The sequence below is a fragment of the Heterodontus francisci genome, unplaced genomic scaffold, assembly GCF_036365525.1.
Source record: "Heterodontus francisci isolate sHetFra1 unplaced genomic scaffold, sHetFra1.hap1 HAP1_SCAFFOLD_764, whole genome shotgun sequence".
NCBI classification, from domain to species: Eukaryota; Metazoa; Chordata; class Chondrichthyes; order Heterodontiformes; family Heterodontidae; genus Heterodontus; species Heterodontus francisci.
Window position 1 is genome coordinate 219,996 of NW_027140478.1, and position 23,932 is coordinate 243,927.

Below are 23,932 nucleotides of genomic sequence, written 5' to 3' on the forward strand. Positions count from 1 at the left end.
CTCAGTGATTAAAGGCTCAGTGATTAGAGGCTCAGTGATTAGAGGCTCAGTGACGAAAGGGGCAGTGATTAAAGGGGCAGTGATTAAAGGGACAGTGATTAAAGGGACAGTGATTAAAGGCTCAGTGATTAAAGGGACAGTGATTAAAGGCTCAGTGATTAAAGGCTCAGTGATTAAAGGCTCAGTGATTAAAGGCTCAGTGACGAAAGGGACAGTGATTAAAGGGACAGTGATTAAAGGGACAGTGATTAAAGGGACATTGATTAAAGGGACAGTGATTAAAGGGAAATTGATTAAAGGCTCAGTGATTAAAGGGAGTTTCATTAAAGGGACAGTGATTAAAGGGACAGTGATTAAAGGGAGTTTCATTAAAGGGACAGTGATTAAAGGGACAGTGATTAAAGGCACATTGTTTAAAGGCACATTGATTAAAGGCTCAGTGATTAGAGGCTCAGTGACGAAAGGGGCAGTGATTAAAGGGGCAGTGATTAAAGGGGCAGTGATTAAAGGGGCAGTGATTAAAGGGGCAGTGATTAAAGGGACACTGATTAAAGGGACACTGATTAAAGGGACACTGATTAAAGGGACACTGATTAAAGGGACAGTGATTAAAGGCTCAGTTATTAAAGGGACAGTGATTAAAGGCTCAGTGACGAAAGGGACAGTGACGAAAGGGACAGTGAATAAAGGGACAGTGATTAAAGGGACAGTGATTAAAGGCTCAGTGATTAAAGGGAGTTTCATTAAAGGGACAGTGATTAAAGGGACAGTGATTAAAGGGACAGTGATTAAAGGGACAGTGATTAAAGGGACAGTGATTAAAGGGAGTTTCATTAAAGGCTCAGTGATTAAAGGGACAGTGATTAAAGGGACAGTGATTAAAGGGACAGTGATTAAAGGGAGTTTCATTAAAGGCACATTGATTAAAGGTACAGTGATTAAAGGGAGTTTCATTAAAGGGACAGTGATTAAAGGGACAGTGATTAAAGGGACAGTGATTAAAGGGACAGTGATTAAAGGGAAATTGATTAAAGGGACAGTGATTAAAGGGACAGTGATTAAAGGGACAGTGATTAAAGGGACAGTGATTAAAGGGACAGTGATTAAAGGGACAGTGATTAAAGGGACATTGATTAAAGGGACAGTGATTAAAGGGACAGTGATTAAAGGGACAGTGATTAAAGGGAAATTGATTAAAGGGACAGTGATTAAAGGGACAGTGATTAAAGGGACACTGATTAAAGGGACACTGATTAAAGGGACACTGATTAAAGGGACACTGATTAAAGGCTCAGTGACGAAAGGGACAGTGACGAAAGGGACAGTGATTAAAGGCTCAGTGATTAAAGGGAGTTTCATTAAAGGGACAGTGATTAAAGGGAGTTTCATTAAAGGCTCAGTGATTAAAGGGACAGTGATTAAAGGGACAGTGATTAAAGGGACAGTGATTAAAGGGACAGTGATTAAAGGGAGTTTCATTAAAGGCACATTGATTAAAGGTACAGTGATTAAAGGGAGTTTCATTAAAGGGACAGTGATTAAAGGGACAGTGATTAAAGGGACAGTGATTAAAGGGAAATTGATTAAAGGGACAGTGATTAAAGGGACAGTGATTAAAGGGACAGTGATTAAAGGGACAGTGATTAAAGGGAAATTGATTAAAGGGACAGTGATTAAAGGGAAATTGATTAAAGGGACATTGATTAAAGGGACAGTGATTAAAGGGACAGTGATTAAAGGCTCAGTGATTAGAGGCTCAGTGATTAGAGGCTCAGTGATTAGAGGCTCAGTGACGAAAGGGGCAGTGATTAAAGGGGCAGTGATTAAAGGGGCAGTGATTAAAGGGGCAGTGATTAAAGGGGCAGTGATTAAAGGGGCAGTGATTAAAGGGGCAGTGATTAAAGGGGCAGTGATTAAAGGGGCAGTGATTAAAGGGGCAGTGATTAAAGGGGCAGTGATTAAAGGGACAGTGATTAAAGGGACAGTGATTAAAGGCTCAGTGATTAAAGGCTCAGTGATTAAAGGGACAGTGATTAAAGGCTCAGTGACTAAAGGCTCAGTGACGAAAGGCTCAGTGACGAAAGGGACAGTGACGAAAGGGACAGTGACGAAAGGGACAGTGACGAAAGGGACAGTGATTAAAGGGACAGTGATTAAAGGGACAGTGATTAAAGGGAGTTTCATTAAAGGCTCAGTGATTAAAGGGAAATTGATTAAAGGCTCAGTGATTAAAGGGACAGTGATTAAAGGGACAGTGATTAAAGGGACAGTGATTAAAGGGACATTGTTTAAAGGCACATTGATTAAAGGCTCAGTGATTAAAGGGACATTGATTAAAGGGACAGTGATTCAAGGGAGTTTCATTAAAGGGACAGTGATTAAAGGGACAGTGATTAAAGGCACATTGATTAAAGGCACATTGATTAAAGGGAGTTTCATTAAAGGGACAGTGATTAAAGGGACAGTGATTAAAGGGAGTTTCATTAAAGGGACAGTGATTAAAGGGACAGTGATTAAAGGGAAATTGATTAAAGGGACAGTGATTAAAGGGAAATTGATTAAAGGGACAGTGATTAAAGGGACAGTGATTGGAGGGACATTGATTGGAGGGACAGTGATTAAAGGGACATTGATTAAAGGGACATTGATTAAAGGGACATTGATTAAAGGGACATTGATTAAAGGGACAGTGATTAAAGGGAGTTTCATTAAAGGGACAGTGATTAAAGGGACAGTGATTAAAGGGAGTTTCATTAAAGGCTCAGTGATTAAAGGGAAATTGATTAAAGGCTCAGTGATTAAAGGCTCAGTGATTAAAGGCACATTCATTAAAGGCTCAGTGATTAAAGGCTCAGTGATTAAAGGCTCAGTGATTAGAGGCTCAGTGATTAGAGGCTCAGTGACGAAAGGGGCAGTGATTAAAGGGGCAGTGATTAAAGGGGCAGTGATTAAAGGGGCAGTGATTAAAGGGGCAGTGATTAAAGGGACATTGATTAAAGGGACAGTGATTAAAGGGACAGTGATTAAAGGCTCAGTGATTAAAGGGACAGTGATTAAAGGCTCAGTGATTAAAGGCTCAGTGACAAAAGGGACAGTGACGAAAGGGACAGTGACGAAAGGGACAGTGACTAAAGGGACAGTGACTAAAGGGACAGTGACTAAAGGGACAGTGATTAAAGGGACAGTGATTAAAGGGACAGTGATTGAAGGGACAGTGATTAAAGGGACAGTGATTAAAGGGACATTGATTAAAGGGACAGTGATTAAAGGGAAATTGATTAAAGGCTCAGTGATTAAAGGGAGTTTCATTAAAGGGACAGTGATTAAAGGGACAGTGATTAAAGGGAGTTTCATTAAAGGCTCAGTGATTAAAGGGACAGTGATTAAAGGCACATTGATTAAAGGCTCAGTGATTAAAGGGACATTGATTAAAGGGACATTGATTAAAGGGACATTGATTAAAGGGACAGTGATTAAAGGGACAGTGATTAAAGGCACATTGATTAAAGGCTCAGTGATTAAAGGCTCAGTGATTAAAGGCTCAGTGATTAAAGGCTCAGTGACGAAAGGGGCAGTGACTAAAGGGGCAGTGATTAAAGGGGCAGTGATTAAAGGGGCAGTGATTAAAGGGGCAGTGATTAAAGGGGCAGTGATTAAAGGGACACTGATTAAAGGGACACTGATTAAAGGGACACTGATTAAAGGGACACTGATTAAAGGGACACTGATTAAAGGCTCAGTTATTAAAGGGACAGTGATTAAAGGCTCAGTGATTAAAGGCTCAGTGACGAAAGGGACAGTGACGAAAGGGACAGTGACGAAAGGGACAGTGACTAAAGGGACAGTGACTAAAGGGACAGTGATTAAAGGGACAGTGAATAAAGGGACAGTGAATAAAGGGACAGTGTTTAAAGGGACAGTGATTAAAGGGACAGTGATTAAAGGGACATTGATTAAAGGGACAGTGATTAAAGGCTCAGTGATTAAAGGGAGTTTCATTAAAGGGACAGTGATTAAAGGGACAGTGATTAAAGGGACAGTGATTAAAGGGACAGTGATTAAAGGGAGTTTCATTAAAGGCTCAGTGATTAAAGGGACAGTGATTAAAGGGACAGTGATTAAAGGGAGTTTCATTAAAGGCTCAGTGATTAAAGGCACATTGATTAAAGGCACAGTGATTAAAGGCTCAGTGATTAAAGGCTCAGTGATTAAAGGTACAGTGATTAAAGGCACATTGATTAAAGGCACATTGATTAAAGGCACATTGATTAAAGGCACAGTGATTAAAGGGAGTTTCATTAAAGGGACAGTGATTAAAGGGAAATTGATTAAAGGGACAGTGATTAAAGGGACAGTGATTAAAGGGAGTTTCATTAAAGGGACAGTGATTAAAGGGAAATTGATTAAAGGGACATTGATTAAAGGCACATTGATTAAAGGCACATTGATTAAAGGCACATTGATTAAAGGCACAGTGATTAAAGGGAGTTTCATTAAAGGCTCAGTGATTAAAGGCACATTGATTAGAGGGACAGTGATTAAAGGGACAGTGATTAAAGGGACAGTGATTAAAGGGAGTTTCATTAAAGGGACAGTGATTAAAGGGACAGTGATTAAAGGCACATTGATTAAAGGTACAGTGATTAAAGGGAGTTTCATTAAAGGCACATTGATTAAAGGCACATTCATTAAAGGCTCAGTGATTAGAGGCTCAGTGATTAGAGGCTCAGTGATTAGAGGCTCAGTGACGAAAGGGACAGTGATTAAAGGGGCAGTGATTAAAGGGGCAGTGATTAAAGGGGCAGTGATTAAAGGGACAGTGATAAAAGGCTCAGTGACTAAAGGCTCAGTGACGAAAGGGACAGTGACGAAAGGGACAGTGATTAAAGGGACATTGATTAAAGGGACAGTGACGAAAGGGACAGTGATTAAAGGCACATTGTTTAAAGGCACATTGATTAAAGGCTCAGTGATTAAAGGGACATTGATTAAAGGCTCAGTGATTAAAGGGACAGTGATTAAAGGGAGTTTCATTAAAGGGACAGTGATTAAAGGCACAGCGATTAAAGGGACAGTGATTAAAGGGAGTTTCATTAAAGGGACAGTGAATAAAGGGACAGTGATTAAAGGCACATTGATTAAAGGCTCAGTGATTAAAAGTACAGTGATTAAAGGGAGTTTCATTAAAGGGACAGTGATTAAAGGGAGTTTCATTAAAGGGACAGTGATTGGAGGGACAGTGATTAAAGGCTCAGTGATTGGAGGGACATTGATTAAAGGCACATTGATTAAAGGGACAGTGATTAAAGGCACATTGATTAAAGGCTGTGATTAAAGGGAGTTTCATTAAAGGGACAATGATTAAAGGGACATTGATTAGAGGGACATTGATTAAAGGCTGTGATTAAAGGCACATTGATTAAAGGCTCAGTGATTAAAGGGACAGTGATTAAAGGGACAGTGATTAAAGGGACATTGATTAAAGGCACATTGATTAAATGCTCAGCGATTAGAGGGACAGTGATTCAAGGGACAGTGATTCAAGGGACAGTGATTCAAGGGACAGTGATTCAAGGGAGTTTCATTGAAGGGACAGTGATTAAAGGCACATTGATTAAAGGCTCAGTGATAAAAGGCACATTGATTAAAGGGACAGTGATTCAAGGGACAGTGATTCAAGGGACAGTGATTAAAGGGAGTTTCATTAAAGGCACAGTGATTAAAGGGAGTTTCATTAAAGGCACATTGATGAAAGGTACAGTGATTAAAGGGAGTTTCATTAAAGGGACAGTGATTAAAGGGAGTTTCATTAAAGGGACAGTGATTAAAGGGACAGTGATTAAAGGCTCAGCGATTAGAGGGACAGTGATTAAAGGGAGTTTCATTAAAGGGACAGTGATTAAAGGGAGTTTCATTAAAGGGACAGTGATTAAAGGGACAGTGATTAAAGGCACATTGATTAAAGGTACAGTGATTAAAGGGAGTTTCATTAAAGGCTCAGTGATTAAAGGGACAGTGATTAAAGGCACAGTGATTAAAGGGACAGTGATTAAAGGGAGTTTCATTAAAGGGACAGTGATTAAAGGCACAGTGATTAAAGGGACAGTGATTAAAGGGACAGTGATTAAAGGGACAGTGATTAAAGGGACAGTGATTAAAGGGACAGTGATTAAAGGGACAGTGATTAAAGGGAGTTTCATTAAAGGGACAGTGATTAAAGGGACAGTGATTAAAGGGACAGTGATTAAAGGGACAGTGATTAAAGGGAGTTTCATTAAAGGGACAGTGATTAAAGGGACATTGATTAAAGGGACAGTGATTAAAGGCTCAGTGATTAAAGGCTCAGTGATTAAAGGGACATTCATTAAAGGCTCAGTGATTAAAGGGACAGTGATTAAAGGGACAGTGATTAAAGGGACAGTGATTAAAGGGACAGTGATTAAAGGGACAGTGATTAAATGGACATTGTTTAAAGGCTCAGTGATTAAAGGCTCAGTGATTAAAGGGACAGTGATTAAAGGCTCAGTGATTAAAGGGACATTGATTAAAGGCTCAGTGATTAAAGGCTCAGTGATTAAAGGGACAGTGATTAAAGGGACAGTGATTAAAGGGACAGTGATTAAAGGCTCAGTGATTAAAGGCTCAGTGATTAAAGGCTCAGTGATTAAAGGCACATTGATTAGAGGGACAGTTATTAAAGGCTCAGTGATTAAAGGCTCAGTGATTAAAGGCTCAGTGATTAAAGGCTCAGTGACGAAAGGGACAGTGACGAAAGGGACAGTGACGAAAGGGACAGTGACTAAAGGGACAGTGACTAAAGGGACAGTGACTAAAGGGACAGTGACTAAAGGGAGTTTCATTAAAGGGACAGTGATAAAAGGCACAGTGATTAAAGGGAGTTTCATTAAAGGGACAGTGATTAAAGGGACAGTGATTAAAGGGACAGTGATTAAAGGCACATTGATTAAAGGTACATTGATTAAAGGGAGTTTCATTAAAGGGACAGTGATAAAACGGAGTTTCATTAAAGGGACAGTGATTAAAGGGACAGTGATTAAAGGGAGTTTAATTAAAGGGACAGTGATTAAAGGGAGTTTCATTAAAGGGACAGTGATTAAAGGGACAGTGATTAAAGGCTCAGTGATTAAAGGCTCAGTGATTAAAGGCTCAGTGATTAAAGGCTCAGTGATTAAAGGGACAGTGATTAAAGGGACAGTGATTAAAGGGACAGTGATTAAAGGGACAGTGATTAAAGGGACAGTGATTAAAGGGACAGTGATTAAAGGGACATTGTTTAAAGGCACATTGATTAGAGGCTCAGTGATTAAAGGCTCAGTGATTAAAGTGACAGTGATTAAAGGGACAGTGATTAAAGGGACATTCATTAAAGGGACATTCATTAAAGGCTCAGTGATTAAAGGCTCAGTGATTAAAGGCTCAGTGATTAAAGGGACAGTGATTAAAGGGACAGTGATTAAAGGCTCAGTGATTAAAGGGACAGTGATTAAAGGGACAGTGATTAAAGGGACAGTGATTAAAGGGACAGTGATTAAAGGCACATTGTTTAGAGGCACATTGTTTAGAGGGACAGTGATTAAAGGGACAGTGACTAAAGGGACAGTGACTAAAGGCACATTGATTAAAGGCTCAGTGATTAAAGGCTCAGTGATTAAAGGCTCAGTGATTAAAGGGGCAGTGATTAAAGGGGCAGTGATTAAAGGGGCAGTGATTAAAGGGGCAGTGATTAAAGGGGCAGTGATTAAAGGGGCAGTGATTAAAGGGACAGTGATTAAAGGCTCAGTGATTAAAGGCTCAGTGATTAGAGGCTCAGTGACGAAAGGGGCAGTGATTAAAGGGGCAGTGATTAAAGGGACACTGATTAAAGGGACACTGATTAAAGGGACACTGATTAAAGGGACATTGATTAAAGGGACAGTGATTAAAGGGACAGTGATTAAAGGGACAGTGATTAAAGGCTCAGTTATTAAAGGGACAGTGATTAAAGGCTCAGTGATTAAAGGCTCAGTGATTAAAGGGGCAGTGATTAAAGGGGCAGTGATTAAAGGGGCAGTGATTAAAGGGGCAGTGATTAAAGGGGCAGTGATTAAAGGGGCAGTGATTAAAGGGACAGTGATTCAAGGGAGTTTCATTAAAGGGACAGTGATTAAAGGGAGTTTCATTAAAGGGACAGTGATTAAAGGGACAGTGATTAAAGGCACATTGATTAAAGGTACAGTGATTAAAGGGAGTTTCATTAAAGGGACAGTGATTAAAGGGACAGTGATTAAAGGGAAATTGATTAAAGGCTCAGTGATTAAAGGGACAGTGATTAAAGGGACAGTGATTAAAGGGACAGTGATTAAAGGGAGTTTCATTAAAGGCTCAGTGATTAAAGGGAAATTGATTAAAGGCTCAGTGATTAAAGGCTCAGTGATTAAAGGGACATTGATTAAAGGGACATTGATTAAAGGGACAGTGATTAAAGGCACATTGATTAAAGGCACATTCATTAAAGGCTCAGTGATTAAAGGGGCAGTGATTAAAGGGGCAGTGATTAAAGGGGCAGTGATTAAAGGGGCAGTGATTAAAGGGGCAGTGATTAAAGGGACAGTGATTAAAGGGACAGTGATTAAAGGGACAGTGATTAAAGGGACAGTGATTAAAGGCTCAGTGATTAAAGGCTCAGTGATTAAAGGCTCAGTGACGAAAGGGACAGTGACGAAAGGGACAGTGACTAAAGGGACAGTGACTAAAGGGACAGTGACTAAAGGGACAGTGACTGAAGGGACAGTGACTGAAGTGACAGTGATTGAAGGGACAGTGATTAAAGGGACAGTGATTAAAGGGACAGTGATTAAAGGGACATTGATTAAAGGGACAGTGATTAAAGGGAAATTGATTAAAGGCTCAGTGATTAAAGGGAGTTTCATTAAAGGGACAGTGATTAAAGGGACAGTGATTAAAGGGAGTTTCATTAAAGGCTCAGTGATTAAAGGGACAGTGATTAAAGGCACATTGTTTAAAGGCACATTGATTAAAGGCTCAGTGATTAAAGGGACATTGATTAAAGGGACAGTGATTAAAGGCTCAGTGATTAAAGGCTCAGTGATTAGAGGCTCAGTGACGAAAGGGGCAGTGATTAAAGGGGCAGTGATTAAAGGGGCAGTGATTAAAGGGACACTGATTAAAGGGACACTGATTAAAGGGACACTGATTAAAGGGACATTGATTAAAGGGACAGTGATTAAAGGGACAGTGATTAAAGGCTCAGTTATTAAAGGGACAGTGATTAAAGGCTCAGTGATTAAAGGCTCAGTGACGAAAGGGACAGTGACTAAAGGGACAGTGATTAAAGGGACAGTGATTAAAGGGACAGTGATTGAAGGGACAGTGATTAAAGGGACAGTGATTAAAGGGACAGTGATTAAAGGGACAGTGATTAAAGGCACATTGATTAAAGGTACAGTGATTAAAGGGAGTTTCATTAAAGGGACAGTGATTAAAGGGAAATTGATTAAAGGGACATTGATTAAAGGCACATTGATTAAAGGCTCAGTGATTAAAGGCACATTGATTAAAGGCTCAGTGATTAAAGGGACATTGATTAAAGGGACAGTGATTAAAGGGACAGTGATTAAAGGGACAGTGATTAAAGGGACAGTGATTAAAGGGACAGTGATTAAAGGGACAGTGATTAAAGGGAAATTGATTAAAGGCACATTGTTTAAAGGGAGTTTCATTAAAGGCTCAGTGATTAAAGGCTCAGTGATTAAAGGCTCAGTGATTAGAGGCTCAGTGATTAGAGGCTCAGTGACGAAAGGGACAGTGATTAAAGGGGCAGTGATTAAAGGGGCAGTGATTAAAGGGGCAGTGATTAAAGGGGCAGTGATTAAAGGGACAGTGATTAAAGGGACAGTGATTAAAGGCTCAGTGATTAAAGGCTCAGTGATTAAAGGGACAGTGATTAAAGGCTCAGTGACTAAAGGCTCAGTGACTAAAGGCTCAGTGACTAAAGGCTCAGTGACTAAAGGCTCAGTGACGAAAGGGACAGTGATTAAAGGGAAATTGATTAAAGGCTCAGTGATTAAAGGGAGTTTGATTAAAGGGACAGTGATTAAAGGGAGTTTCATTAAAGGCTCAGTGATTAAAGGGAAATTGATTAAAGGCTCAGTGATTAAAGGGACAGTGATTAAAGGGACAGTGATTAAAGGCACATTGTTTAAAGGCACATTGATTAAAGGCTCAGTGATTAAATAGACATTGATTAAAGGGACAGTGATTGAAGGGACAGTGATTAAAGGGAGTTTCATTAAAGGGACAGTGATTAAAGGGACAGTGATTAAAGGCACAGTGATTAAAGGTACAGTGATTAAAGGGAGTTTCATTAAAGGGACAGTGATTAAAGGGACAGTGATTAAAGGGAGTTTCATTAAAGGGACAGTGATTAAAGGCACATTGATTAAAGGCTCAGTGATTAAAAGTACAGTGATTAAAGGGAGTTTCATTAAAGGGACAGTGATTAAAGGGACAGTGATTAAAGGGACAGTGATTAAAGGGACAGTGATTAAAGGCACAGTGATTAAAGGCACAGTGATTGGAGGGACAGTGATTGGAGGGACAGTGATTAAAGGCACATTGATTAAAGGGACAGTGATTAAAGGCACATTGATTAAAGGCTGTGATTAAAGGGAGTTTCATTAAAGGGACAGTGATTAAAGGGACAGTGATTAAAGGCACAGTGATTAAAGGCACAGTGATTAAAGGCACAGTGATTGGAGGGACAGTGATTGGAGGGACATTGATTAAAGGCACATTGATTAAAGGGACAGTGATTAAAGGCACATTGATTAAAGGCTGTGATTAAAGGCACATTGATTAAAGGCTCAGTGATTAAATGCTCAGCGATTAGAGGGACAGTGATTAAAGGCACATTGATTAAAGGTACAGTGATTAAAGGGAGTTTCATTAAAGGCTCAGTGATTAAAGGGAGTTTCATTAAAGGGACAGTGATTAAAGGGAGTTTCATTAAAGGCTCAGTGATTAAAGGGACAGCGATTAAAGGCACAGTGATTAAAGGCACATTGATTAAAGGCACATTTATTAAAGGGAGTTTCATTAAAGGGACAGTGATTAAAGGTACAGTGATTAAAGGGACAGTGATTAAAGGTACAGTGATTAAAGGGACAGTGATTAAAGGGACAGTGATTAAAGGCACATTGATTAAAGGTACAGTGATTAAAGGGAGTTTCATTAAAGGGACAGTGATTAAAGGCACAGTGATTAATGGGAGTTTCATTAAAGGGACAGTGATTAAAGGGACAGTGATTAAAGGGACAGTGATTAAAGGGACAGTGATTAAAGGGACAGTGATTAAAGGGACAGTGATTAAAGGGAGTTTCATTAAAGGGACATTGATTAAATGGACATTCATTAAAGGCTCAGTGATTAAAGGGACAGTGATTAAAGGGAGTTTCATTAAAGGGACAGTGATTAAAGGCTCAGTGATTAAAGGCTCAGTGATTAAAGGGACAGTGATTAAAGGGACAGTGATTAAAGGGACAGTGATTAAAGGCACAGTGATTAAAGGGACAGTGATTAAAGGGACAGTGATTAAATGGACATTGTTTAAAGGCACATTGATTAAAGGCTCAGTGATTAAAGGCTCAGTGATTAAAGGGACAGTGATTAAAGGCTCAGTGATTAAAGGGACATTGATTAAAGGCTCAGTGATTAAAGGCTCAGTGATTAAAGGGACAGTGATTAAAGGCTCAGTGATTAAAGGCACAGTGATTAAAGGGACAGTGATTAAAGGCACATTGTTTAAAGGCACATTGATTAGAGGGACAGTTATTAAAGGCTCAGTGATTAAAGGCTCAGTGATTAAAGGCTCAGTGATTAAAGGCTCAGTGATTAAAGGCTCAGTGACGAAAGGGACAGTGACGAAAGGGACAGTGACGAAAGGGACAGTGACGAAAGGGACAGTGACGAAAGGGACAGTGACGAAAGGGACAGTGACGAAAGGGAGTTTCATTAAAGGGACAGTGATAAAAGGCACAGTGATTAAAGGGACAGTGATTAAAGGGACAGTGATTAAAGGGACAGTGATTAAAGGGAGTTTCATTCAAGGGACAGTGATTAAAGGGACAGTGATTAAAGGCACATTGATTAAAGGGACAGTGATTAAAGGGACAGTGATTAAAGGGAGTTTCATTAAAGGGACAGTGATAAAACGGAGTTTCATTAAAGGGACAGTGATTAAAGGGACAGTGATTAAAGGGAGTTTAATTAAAGGGACAGTGATTAAAGGGACAGTGATTAAAGGGACAGTGATTAAAGGGACAGTGATTAAAGGGACAGTGATTAAAGGGACAGTGATTAAAGGGAGTTTCATTAAAGGGACAGTGATTAAAGGGACATTGATTAAAGGGACAGTGATTAAAGGCTCAGTGATTAAAGGCTCAGTGATTAAAGGGACAGTGATTAAAGGGACAGTGATTAAAGGGACAGTGATTAAAGGCTCAGTGATTAAAGGCTCAGTGATTAAAGGGACATTCATTAAAGGCTCAGTGATTAAAGGGACAGTGATTAAAGGGACAGTGATTAAAGGGACAGTGATTAAAGGGACAGTGATTAAAGGGACAGTGATTAAAGGCTCAGTGATTAAAGGGACAGTGATTAAAGGGACAGTGATTAAAGGGACAGTGATTAAAGGGACAGTGATTAAAGGGACAGTGATTAAAGGGACATTCATTAAAGGCTCAGTGATTAAAGGCTCAGTGATTAAAGGCTCAGTGATTAAAGGGACAGTGATTAAAGGGACAGTGATTAAAGGGACATTCATTAAAGGCTCAGTGATTAAAGGGACAGTGATTAAAGGGACAGTGATTAAAGGGACAGTGATTAAAGGGACAGTGATTAAAGGGACAGTGATTAAAGGGACAGTGATTAAAGGCTCAGTGATTAAAGGCTCAGTGATTAAAGGCTCAGTGATTAAAGGGACAGTGATTAAAGGGACAGTGATTAAAGGGACAGTGATTAAAGGCTCAGTGATTAAAGGCTCAGTGATTAAAGGCTCAGTGATTAAAGGCACATTGTTTAAAGGCACATTGTTTAAAGGCACATTGTTTAAAGGCACATTGTTTAGAGGCACATTGATTAGAGGGACAGTGATTAAAGGGACAGTGATTAAAGGGACAGTGATTAAAGGCTCAGTTATTAAAGGCTCTGTGATTAAAGGGACAGTGATTAAAGGGACAGTGATTAAAGGCTCAGTGATTAAAGGCTCAGTGATTAAAGGCTCAGTGATTAAAGGCTCAGTGATTAAAGGCTCAGTGACGAAAGGGACAGTGACTAAAGGGACAGTGACTAAAGGGACAGTGACTAAAGGGACAGTGACTAAAGGGACAGTGATTAAAGGGACATTGATTAAAGGGACATTGATTAAAGGGACATTGATTAAAGGCTCAGTGATTAAAGGGGCAGTGATTAAAGGGGCAGTGATTAAAGGGGCAGTGATTAAAGGGGCAGTGATTAAAGGGACATTGTTTAAAGGGACATTGTTTAAAGGGACATTGTTTAAAGGCACATTGTTTAAAGGCACATTCATTAAAGGCTCAGTGATTAAAGGCTCAGTGATTAAAGGCTCAGTGATTAAAGGGGCAGTGATTAAAGGGGCAGTGATTAAAGGGGCAGTGATTAAAGGGACACTGATTAAAGGGACACTGATTAAAGGGACACTGATTAAAGGGACACTGATTAAAGGGACACTGATTAAAGGGACGGTGATTAAAGGGACGGTGATTAAAGGCTCAGTGATTAAAGTGACAGTGATTAAAGGGACATTGATTAAAGGGACAGTGATTAAAGGGACAGTGATTAAAGGGACAGTGATTAAAGGGACAGTGATTAAAGGGACAGTGATTAAAGGCTCAGTGATTAAAGGCTCAGTGATTAAAGGGACAGTGATTAAAGGGACAGTGATTAAAGGGACAGTGATTAAAGGCTCAGTGACGAAAGGGACAGTGACGAAAGGGACAGTGACGAAAGGGACAGTGACTAAAGGGACAGTGATTAAAGGGACAGTGATTAAAGGGACAGTGATTAAAGGGACAATGATTAAAGGCTCAGTGATTGAAGGGACAGTGATTAAAGGCTCAGTGATTAAAGGCTCAGTGACGAAAGGGACAGTGACGAAAGGGACAGTGATTAAAGGGACATTGATTAAAGGGACATTGATTAAAGGCTCAGTGATTGAAGGGACATTGATTAAAGGCACATTGATTAAAGGTTCAGTGATTAAAGGCTCAGTGATTAAAGGGACAGTGATTAAAGGGACAGTGATTAAAGGCTCAGTGACGAAAGGGACAGTGACGAAAGGGACAGTGACGAAAGGGACAGTGACGAAAGGGACAGTGACGAAAGGGACAGTGACGAAAGGGACAGTGACTGAAGGGACAGTGATTAAAGGGACAGTGATTAAAGGGACAGTGATTAAAGGCACATTGATTAAAGGTTCAGTGATTAAAGGCTCAGTGATTAAAGGGACAGTGATTAAAGGGACAGTGATTAAAGGGACAGTGATTAAAGGGACAGTGATTAAAGGGACAGTGATTAAAGGCTCAGTGATTAAAGGGACATTGATTAAAGGGACATTGATTAAAGGGACATTGATTAAAGGCTCAGTGATTAAAGGCACATTGATTAAAGGCACATTGATTAAAGGCACATTGATTAAAGGGACATTGATTAAAGGGACAGTGATTAAAGGGACAGTGATTAAAGGGACAGTGATTAAAGGTTCAGTGATTAAAGGCACATTGATTAAAGGGACAGTGATTAAAGGCTCAGTGATTAAAGGCTCAGTGACGAAAGGGACAATGACGAAAGGGACAGTGACGAAAGGGACAGTGACGAAAGGGACAGTGACGAAAGGGACAGTGACGAAAGGGACAGTGACGAAAGGGAGTTTCATTAAAGGGACAGTGATAAAAGGCACAGTGATTAAAGGCTCAGTGATTAAAGGCTCAGTGATTAAAGGCTCAGTGATTAAAGGGACAGTGATTAAAGGGACAGTGATTAAAGGCTCAGTGACGAAAGGGACAGTGACGAAAGGGACAGTGACGAAAGGGACAGTGACGAAAGGGACAGTGACGAAAGGGACAGTGATTAAAGGGACAGTGATTAAAGGCTCAGTGATTAAAGGCTCAGTGATTAAAGGCTCAGTGATTAAAGGGACAGTGATTGAAGGGAGTTTCATTAAAGGGACAGTGATAAAAGGCACAGTGATTAAAGGGACAGTGATTAAAGGTACAGTGATTAAAGGGAGTTTCATTAAAGGGACAGTGATAAAAGGCACAGTGATTAATGGGAGTTTCATTAAAAGGACAGTGATTAAAGGGACAGTGATTAAAGGGACAGTGATTAAAGGGAGTTTCATTCAAGGGACTGTGATTAAAGGGACAGTGATTAAAGGCACATTGATTAAAGGTACAGTGATTAAAGGGAGTTTCATTAAAGGGACAGTGATAAAACGGAGTTTCATTAAAGGGACAGTGATTAAAGGTTCAGTGATTAAAGGCACATTGATTAAAGGGACAGTGATTAAAGGCTCAGTGATTAAAGGCTCAGTGATTAAAGGCTCAGTGATTAAAGGCTCAGTGATTAAAGGGACAGTGATTAAAGGGACAGTGATTAAAGGGACAGTGATTAAAGGGACATTGATTAAAGGCTCAGTGATTAAAGGGACATTCATTAAAGGCTCAGTGATTAAAGGGACATTCATTAAAGGCTCAGTGATTAAAGGGACAGTGATTAAAGGGACAGTGATTAAAGGGACAGTGATTAAAGGGACAGTGATTAAAGGGACATTGTTTAAAGGCACATTGATTAGAGGCTCAGTGATTAAAGGCTCAGTGATTAAAGGCTCAGTGATTAAAGGGACAGTGATTAAAGGGACAGTGATTAAAGGGACATTCATTAAAGGGACATTCATTAAAGGGACATTCATTAAAGGCTCAGTGATTAAAGGCTCAGTGATTAAAGGGACAGTGATTAAAGGGACAGTGATTAAAGGGACAGTGATTAAAGGGACAGTGATTAAAGGCTCAGTGATTAAAGGCTCAGTGATTAAAGGGACAGTGATTAAAGGGACAGTGATTAAAGGGACATTGATTAAAGGCTCAGTGATTAAAGGCTCAGTGATTAAAGGCTCAGTGATTAAAGGGACAGTGATTAAAGGGACAGTGATTAAAGGGACAGTGATTAAAGGGACAGTGATTAAAGGCTCAGTGATTAAAGGCTCAGTGATTAAAGGCTCAGTGATTAAAGGCTCAGTGATTAAAGGCTCAGTGATTAAAGGCACATTGTTTAAAGGCACATTGTTTAGAGGCACATTGATTAGAGGGACATTGATTAGAGGGACAGTGATTAAAGGGACAGTGATTAAAGGCTCAGTGATTAAAGGCTCAGTGACGAAAGGGACAGTGACGAAAGGGACAGTGACGAAAGGGACAGTGACGAAAGGGACAGTGACGAAAGGGACAGTGACTAAAGGGACAGTGATTAAAGGGACATTGATTAAAGGGACATTGATTAAAGGGACATTGATTAAAGGCACAGTGATTAAAGGCTCAGTGATTAAAGGCTCAGTGATTAAAGGCTCAGTGATTAAAGGCTCAGTGACGAAAGGGACAGTGACGAAAGGGACAGTGACGAAAGGGACAGTGACTAAAGGGACAGTGATTAAAGGGACATTGATTAAAGGGACATTGATTAAAGGGACATTGATTAAAGGCTCAGTGATTAAAGGCTCAGTGATTAAAGGCTCAGTGATTAAAGGGGCAGTGATTAAAGGGGCAGTGATTAAAGGGGCAGTGATTAAAGGGGCAGTGATTAAAGGGGCAGTGATTAAAGGGACATTGTTTAAAGGCACATTGTTTAAAGGCACATTCATTAAAGGCTCAGTGATTAAAGGCTCAGTGATTAAAGGCTCAGTGATTAAAGGGACAGTGATTAAAGGCTCAGTGATTAAAGGGGCAGTGATTAAAGGGGCAGTGATTAAAGGGGCAGTGATTAAAGGGGCAGTGATTAAAGGGGCAGTGATTAAAGGGACACTGATTAAAGGGACACTGATTAAAGGGACACTGATTAAAGGGACACTGATTAAAGGGACGGTGATTAAAGGGACGGTGATTAAAGGGACGGTGATTAAAGGGACGGTGATTAAAGGGACGGTGATTAAAGGGACAGTGATTAAAGGGACAGTGATTAAAGGGACAGTGACGAAAGGGACAGTGACGAAACGGACAGTGACAAAGGGACAGTGACTAAAGGGACAGTGACTAAAGGGACAGTGATTAAAGGGACAGTGATTAAAGGGACAGTGATTAAAGGGACAATGATTAAAGGCTCAGTGATTAAAGGCTCAGTGATTGAAGGGACAGTGATTGAAGGGACAGTGATTAAAGGCTCAGTGATTAAAGGCTCAGTGACGAAAGGGACAGTGACGAAAGGGACAGTGATTAAAGGGACATTGATTAAAGGCTCAGTGATTGAAGGGACAGTGATTGAAGGGACAGTGATTGAAGGGACAGTGATTAAAGGGACAGTGATTAAAGGGACAGTGATTAAAGGGACAGTGATTAAAGGCACATTGATTAAAGGTTCAGTGATTAAAGGGACAGTGATTAAAGGGACAGTGATTAAAGGGACAGTGATTAAAGGGACATTGATTAAAGGGACATTGATTAAAGGGACATTGATTAAAGGCTCAGTGATTAAAGGGACAGTGATTAAAGGGACAGTGATTAAAGGGACAGTGATTAAAGGGACAGTGATTAAAGGGACATTGATTAAAGGGACATTGATTAAAGGGACATTGATTAAAGGGACAGTGATTAAAGGGACAGTGATTAAAGGTTCAGTGATTAAAGGTTCAGTGATTAAAGGGACAGTGATTAAAGGGACAGTGATTAAAGGCACATTGATTAAAGGTTCAGTGATTAAAGGCACATTGATTAAAGGCACAGTGATTAAAGGGACAGTGATTAAAGGGACAGTGATTAAAGGGACAGTGATTAAAGGGACAGTGATTAAAGGGACAGTGATTAAAGACACATTGATTAAAGGGACATTGATTAAAGGGACATTGATTAAAGGGACATTGATTAAAGGGACAGTGATTGAAGGCACATTGATTAAAGGGACAGTGATTAAAGGGACATTGATTAAAGACACATTGATTAAAGGGACAGTGATTAAAGGCACAGTGATTAAAGGCACAGTGATTAAAGGGAGTTTCATTAAAGGGACAGTGATTAAAGGGACAGTGATTAAATGGACATTGATTAAAGGGACATTGATTAAAGGCTCAGTGATTAAAGGGACATTCATTAAAGGCTCAGTGATTAAAGGGACAGTGATTAAAGGGACAGTGATTAAAGGGACAGTGATTAAAGGGACAGTGATTAAAGGGACAGTGATTAAAGGCTCAGTGATTAAAGGCTCAGTGATTAAAGGGACAGTGATTAAAGGGACAGTGATTAAAGGGACAGTGATTAAAGGGACAGTGATTAAAGGGGCAGTGATTAAAGGGGCAGTGATTAAAGGGGCAGTGATTAAAGCGACAGTGATTAAAGGGACAGTGATTAAAGGGAAATTGATTAAAGGGGCAGTGATTAAAGGGACAGTGATTAAAGGGACAGTGATTAAAGGGACAATGATTAAAGGGACAGTGATTAAAGGGACAGTGATTAAAGGGACAGTGATTAAAGGGACAGTGATTAAAGGGACAGTGATTAAAGGGACAGTGATTAAAGGGACAGTGATTAAAGGGGCAGTGATTAAAGGGGCAGTGATTAAAGCGACAGTGATTAAAGGGACAGTGATTAAAGGGAAATTGATTAAAGGGGCAGTGATTAAAGGGACAGTGATTAAAGGGACAGTGATTAAAGGGACAATGATTAAAGGGACAGTGATTAAAGGGACAGTGATTAAAGGGACAGTGATTAAAGGGACAGTGATTAAAGGGACAGTGATTAAAGGGACAGTGATTAAAGGCTCAGTGATTAAAGGCTCAGTGATTAAAGGGACAGTGATTAAAGGGACAGTGATTAAAGGGACAGTGATTAAAGGGACATTGATTAAAGGCTCAGTGATTAAAGGCTCAGTGATTAAAGGCTCAGTGATTAAAGGGACAGTGATTAAAGGGACAGTGATTAAAGGGACAGTGATTAAAGGGACAGTGATTAAAGGCTCAGTGATTAAAGGCTCAGTGATTAAAGGCTCAGTGATTAAAGGCTCAGTGATTAAAGGCTCAGTGATTAAAGGCACATTGTTTAAAGGCACATTGTTTAGAGGCACATTGATTAGAGGGACATTGATTAGAGGGACAGTGATTAAAGGGACAGTGATTAAAGGCTCAGTGATTAAAGGCTCAGTGACGAAAGGGACAGTGACGAAAGGGACAGTGACGAAAGGGACAGTGACGAAAGGGACAGTGACGAAAGGGACAGTGACTAAAGGGACAGTGATTAAAGGGACATTGATTAAAGGGACATTGATTAAAGGGACATTGATTAAAGGCACAGTGATTAAAGGCTCAGTGATTAAAGGCTCAGTGATTAAAGGCTCAGTGATTAAAGGCTCAGTGACGAAAGGGACAGTGACGAAAGGGACAGTGACGAAAGGGACAGTGACTAAAGGGACAGTGATTAAAGGGACATTGATTAAAGGGACATTGATTAAAGGGACATTGATTAAAGGCTCAGTGATTAAAGGCTCAGTGATTAAAGGGGCAGTGATTAAAGGGGCAGTGATTAAAGGGGCAGTGATTAAAGGGGCAGTGATTAAAGGGGCAGTGATTAAAGGGACATTGTTTAAAGGCACATTGTTTAAAGGCACATTCATTAAAGGCTCAGTGATTAAAGGCTCAGTGATTAAAGGCTCAGTGATTAAAGGCTCAGTGATTAAAGGGACAGTGATTAAAGGGACAGTGATTAAAGGCTCAGTGATTAAAGGGGCAGTGATTAAAGGGGCAGTGATTAAAGGGGCAGTGATTAAAGGGGCAGTGATTAAAGGGACACTGATTAAAGGGACACTGATTAAAGGGACACTGATTAAAGGGACGGTGATTAAAGGGACGGTGATTAAAGGGACGGTGATTAAAGGGACGGTGATTAAAGGGACGGTGATTAAAGGGACAGTGATTAAAGGGACAGTGATTAAAGGGACAGTGACGAAAGGGACAGTGACGAAAGGGACAGTGACGAAACGGACAGTGACTAAAGGGACAGTGACTAAAGGGACAGTGACTAAAGGGACAGTGATTAAAGGGACAGTGATTAAAGGGACAGTGATTAAAGGGACAATGATTAAAGGCTCAGTGATTAAAGGCTCAGTGATTAAAGGGACAGTGATTGAAGGGACAGTGATTAAAGGCTCAGTGATTAAAGGCTCAGTGACGAAAGGGACAGTGACGAAAGGGACAGTGATTAAAGGGACATTGATTAAAGGCTCAGTGATTGAAGGGACAGTGATTGAAGGGACAGTGATTGAAGGGACAGTGATTAAAGGGACAGTGATTAAAGGGACAGTGATTAAAGGGACAGTGATTAAAGGCACATTGATTAAAGGTTCAGTGATTAAAGGGACAGTGATTAAAGGGACAGTGATTAAAGGGACAGTGATTAAAGGGACATTGATTAAAGGGACATTGATTAAAGGGACATTGATTAAAGGCTCAGTGATTAAAGGCACATTGATTAAAGGCACATTGATTAAAGGGACAGTGATTAAAGGGACAGTGATTAAAGGGACAGTGATTAAAGGGACAGTGATTAAAGGGACATTGATTAAAGGGACATTGATTAAAGGGACATTGATTAAAGGGACAGTGATTAAAGGGACAGTGATTAAAGGTTCAGTGATTAAAGGTTCAGTGATTAAAGGGACAGTGATTAAAGGGACAGTGATTAAAGGCACATTGATTAAAGGTTCAGTGATTAAAGGCACATTGATTAAAGGCACAGTGATTAAAGGGACAGTGATTAAAGGGACAGTGATTAAAGGGACAGTGATTAAAGGGACAGTGATTAAAGGGACAGTGATTAAAGACACATTGATTAAAGGGACATTGATTAAAGGGACATTGATTAAAGGGACATTGATTAAAGGGACAGTGATTGAAGGCACATTGATTAAAGGGACAGTGATTAAAGGGACATTGATTAAAGACACATTGATTAAAGGGACAGTGATTAAAGGCACAGTGATTAAAGGCACAGTGATTAAAGGGAGTTTCATTAAAGGGACAGTGATTAAAGGGACAGTGATTAAATGGACATTGATTAAAGGGACATTGATTAAAGGCTCAGTGATTAAAGGGACATTCATTAAAGGCTCAGTGATTAAAGGGACAGTGATTAAAGGGACAGTGATTAAAGGGACAGTGATTAAAGGGACAGTGATTAAAGGGACAGTGATTAAAGGCTCAGTGATTAAAGGCTCAGTGATTAAAGGCTCAGTGATTAAAGGGACAGTGATTAAAGGGACAGTGATTAAAGGGACAGTGATTAAAGGGACAGTGATTAAAGGGGCAGTGATTAAAGGGGCAGTGATTAAAGGGGCAGTGATTAAAGCGACAGTGATTAAAGGGACAGTGATTAAAGGGAAATTGATTAAAGGGGCAGTGATTAAAGGGACAGTGATTAAAGGGACAGTGATTAAAGGGACAGTGATTAAAGGGACAGTGATTAAAGGGACAGTGATTAAAGGGACAGTGATTAAAGGGACAGTGATTAAAGGGACAGTGATTAAAGGGACAGTGATTAAAGGGACAGTGATTAAAGGGACAGTGATTAAAGGGGCAGTGATTAAAGGGGCAGTGATTAAAGCGACAGTGATTAAAGGGACAGTGATTAAAGGGAAATTGATTAAAGGGGCAGTGATTAAAGGGACAGTGATTAAAGGGACAGTGATTAAAGGGACAATGATTAAAGGGACAGTGATTAAAGGGACAGTGATTAAAGGGACAGTGATTAAAGGGACAGTGATTAAAGGGACAGTGATTTAAGAGACATTGATTAAAGGGACAGTGATTGAAGGCTCAGTGATTGAAGGCACATTGATTAAAGGCTCAGTGATTAAAGGCACATTGATTAAAGGGACAGTGATTAAAGGGACATTGATTAAAGGGACAGTGATTGAAGGCACATTGATTAAAGGGACAGTGATTAAAGGGAAATTGATTAAAGGGACAGTGATTAAAGGGACAGTGATTAAAGGGACAGTGATTAAAGGGACAGTGATTGAAGGCACATTGATTAAAGGGACAGTGATTAAAGGGACAGTGATTAAAGGGACATTGATTAAAGGGACAGTGATTGAAGGCACATTGATTGAAGGGACAGTGATTAAAGGGACAGTGATTAAAGGGACATTGATTGAAGGGACATTGATTAAAGGGACATTGATTTAAGACACATTGATTAAAGGGACAGTGATTGAAGGCACATTGATTAAAGGGACAGTGATTAAAGGGACAGTGATTAAAGGGACAGTGATTAAAGGGACAGTGATTAAAGGGACAGTGATTAAAGGGACAGTGATTAAAGGGACATTGATTAAAGACACATTGATTAAAGGGACAGTGATTGAAGGCACATTGATTAAAGGGACAGTGATTAAAGGGACATTGATTAAAGGGACATTGATTAAAGGGACATTGATTAAAGGGACATTGATTAAAGACACATTGATTAAAGGGACAGTGATTGAAGGCACATTGATTAAAGGGACAGTGATTAAAGACACATTGATTAAAGGGACAGTGATTAAAGGGACAGTGATTAAAGGGACAGTGATTAAAGGGACAGTGATTAAAGGGACATTGATTAAAGGGACATTGATTAAAGGGACATTGATTAAAGGGACATTGATTAAAGGGACAGTGATTAAAGGGACAGTGATTAAAGGGACAGTGATTAAAGGGACAGTGATTAAAGGGACAGTGATTAAAGGGACATTGATTAAAGGGACATTGATTAAAGGATGTTGATTGAACAGCTGATTAAATAACATTTAATTGCAAGGTTTTCCGTCTGGTATCTGTGTCCTGGGTATCAAAGGTTGTTCATCTTTTTTCTGCAAACACAGCTAGTGGGCAAGACTGCTAGTGAGTGAGTTCCAGGATTCAGACCAGCAACCTTCCCTTTTCTCTGCGACACATTTCCTTCCAGACGTCAACTCTCCCAGACACCATCCATCTTGAAGGCCATCCCTCTCAGACACCATCTCCGCCTGACACCGGCCTCCTGGACCACTTCCATCCTGGATTCCTGTCCCTCCCAGACTTTGACCATCCTGCATCTCATTCATCATGGCCACTGTCTTATTCACACCGTCCATCCTTGGCACCATCCATCCTGGACCCCCCTTCGCCAGCCGGAGTTCATCAATCCCGGACCCTTTCCCTCCCGAACACTGACCCTCTCCCACACTATCCCTCCCGGACCCTGTCCCTCCTGGACGTCGTCTCCCACCACCCGTGTCCTGTCCCTTCCAAAGCCCAACCCTCCAGGACCTCAACCTTCCCAGACCCAAACCCTCCTGGACCCTGTCCTTCGCAAAAACCTGGTCGCTTTACCTCTTTCTCTCCACAGATGTGACTGACGAACGATCCAGTGGCTGGGCTTGATGAAGGGCCCAAGATGGCTCCCACGCCCTTGGGCAGAATTTGACACACTGCAAAACAAGATGACAACATGGATAGGGATTTGTGTGTTGTTGATGTTGGTGATGGTGCGAAAGGTGACGGTGATGAAGGGTTTTCAGAACATGGAATGATTCACCATTTCCCTTTAAAGTAGGAAAAAAATCCTAAAGCACTTCAGAGGGACATTACCAGCCAAAGAATAACTCCGAGACACTCATACGG

At 40.3% G+C, this 23,932-nt stretch overlaps 1 protein-coding gene across 1 annotated transcript in view; it reads right to left on the reverse strand.

Annotated features, from left to right (window-relative positions):
• LOC137359971 (glutamate receptor ionotropic, kainate 5-like) overlaps positions 1-23,932 on the reverse strand; it is a gene marked incomplete at its 3' end in the record, with an annotated part of 260,230 nt that overhangs the window by 191,149 nt on the left and 45,149 nt on the right. The window contains exon 4 of the mRNA XM_068025563.1: positions 23,642-23,739. Within this exon, the coding sequence (XP_067881664.1) occupies positions 23,642-23,739 (98 nt within the window). The remainder of the gene's footprint in view (positions 1-23,641; positions 23,740-23,932) is intronic.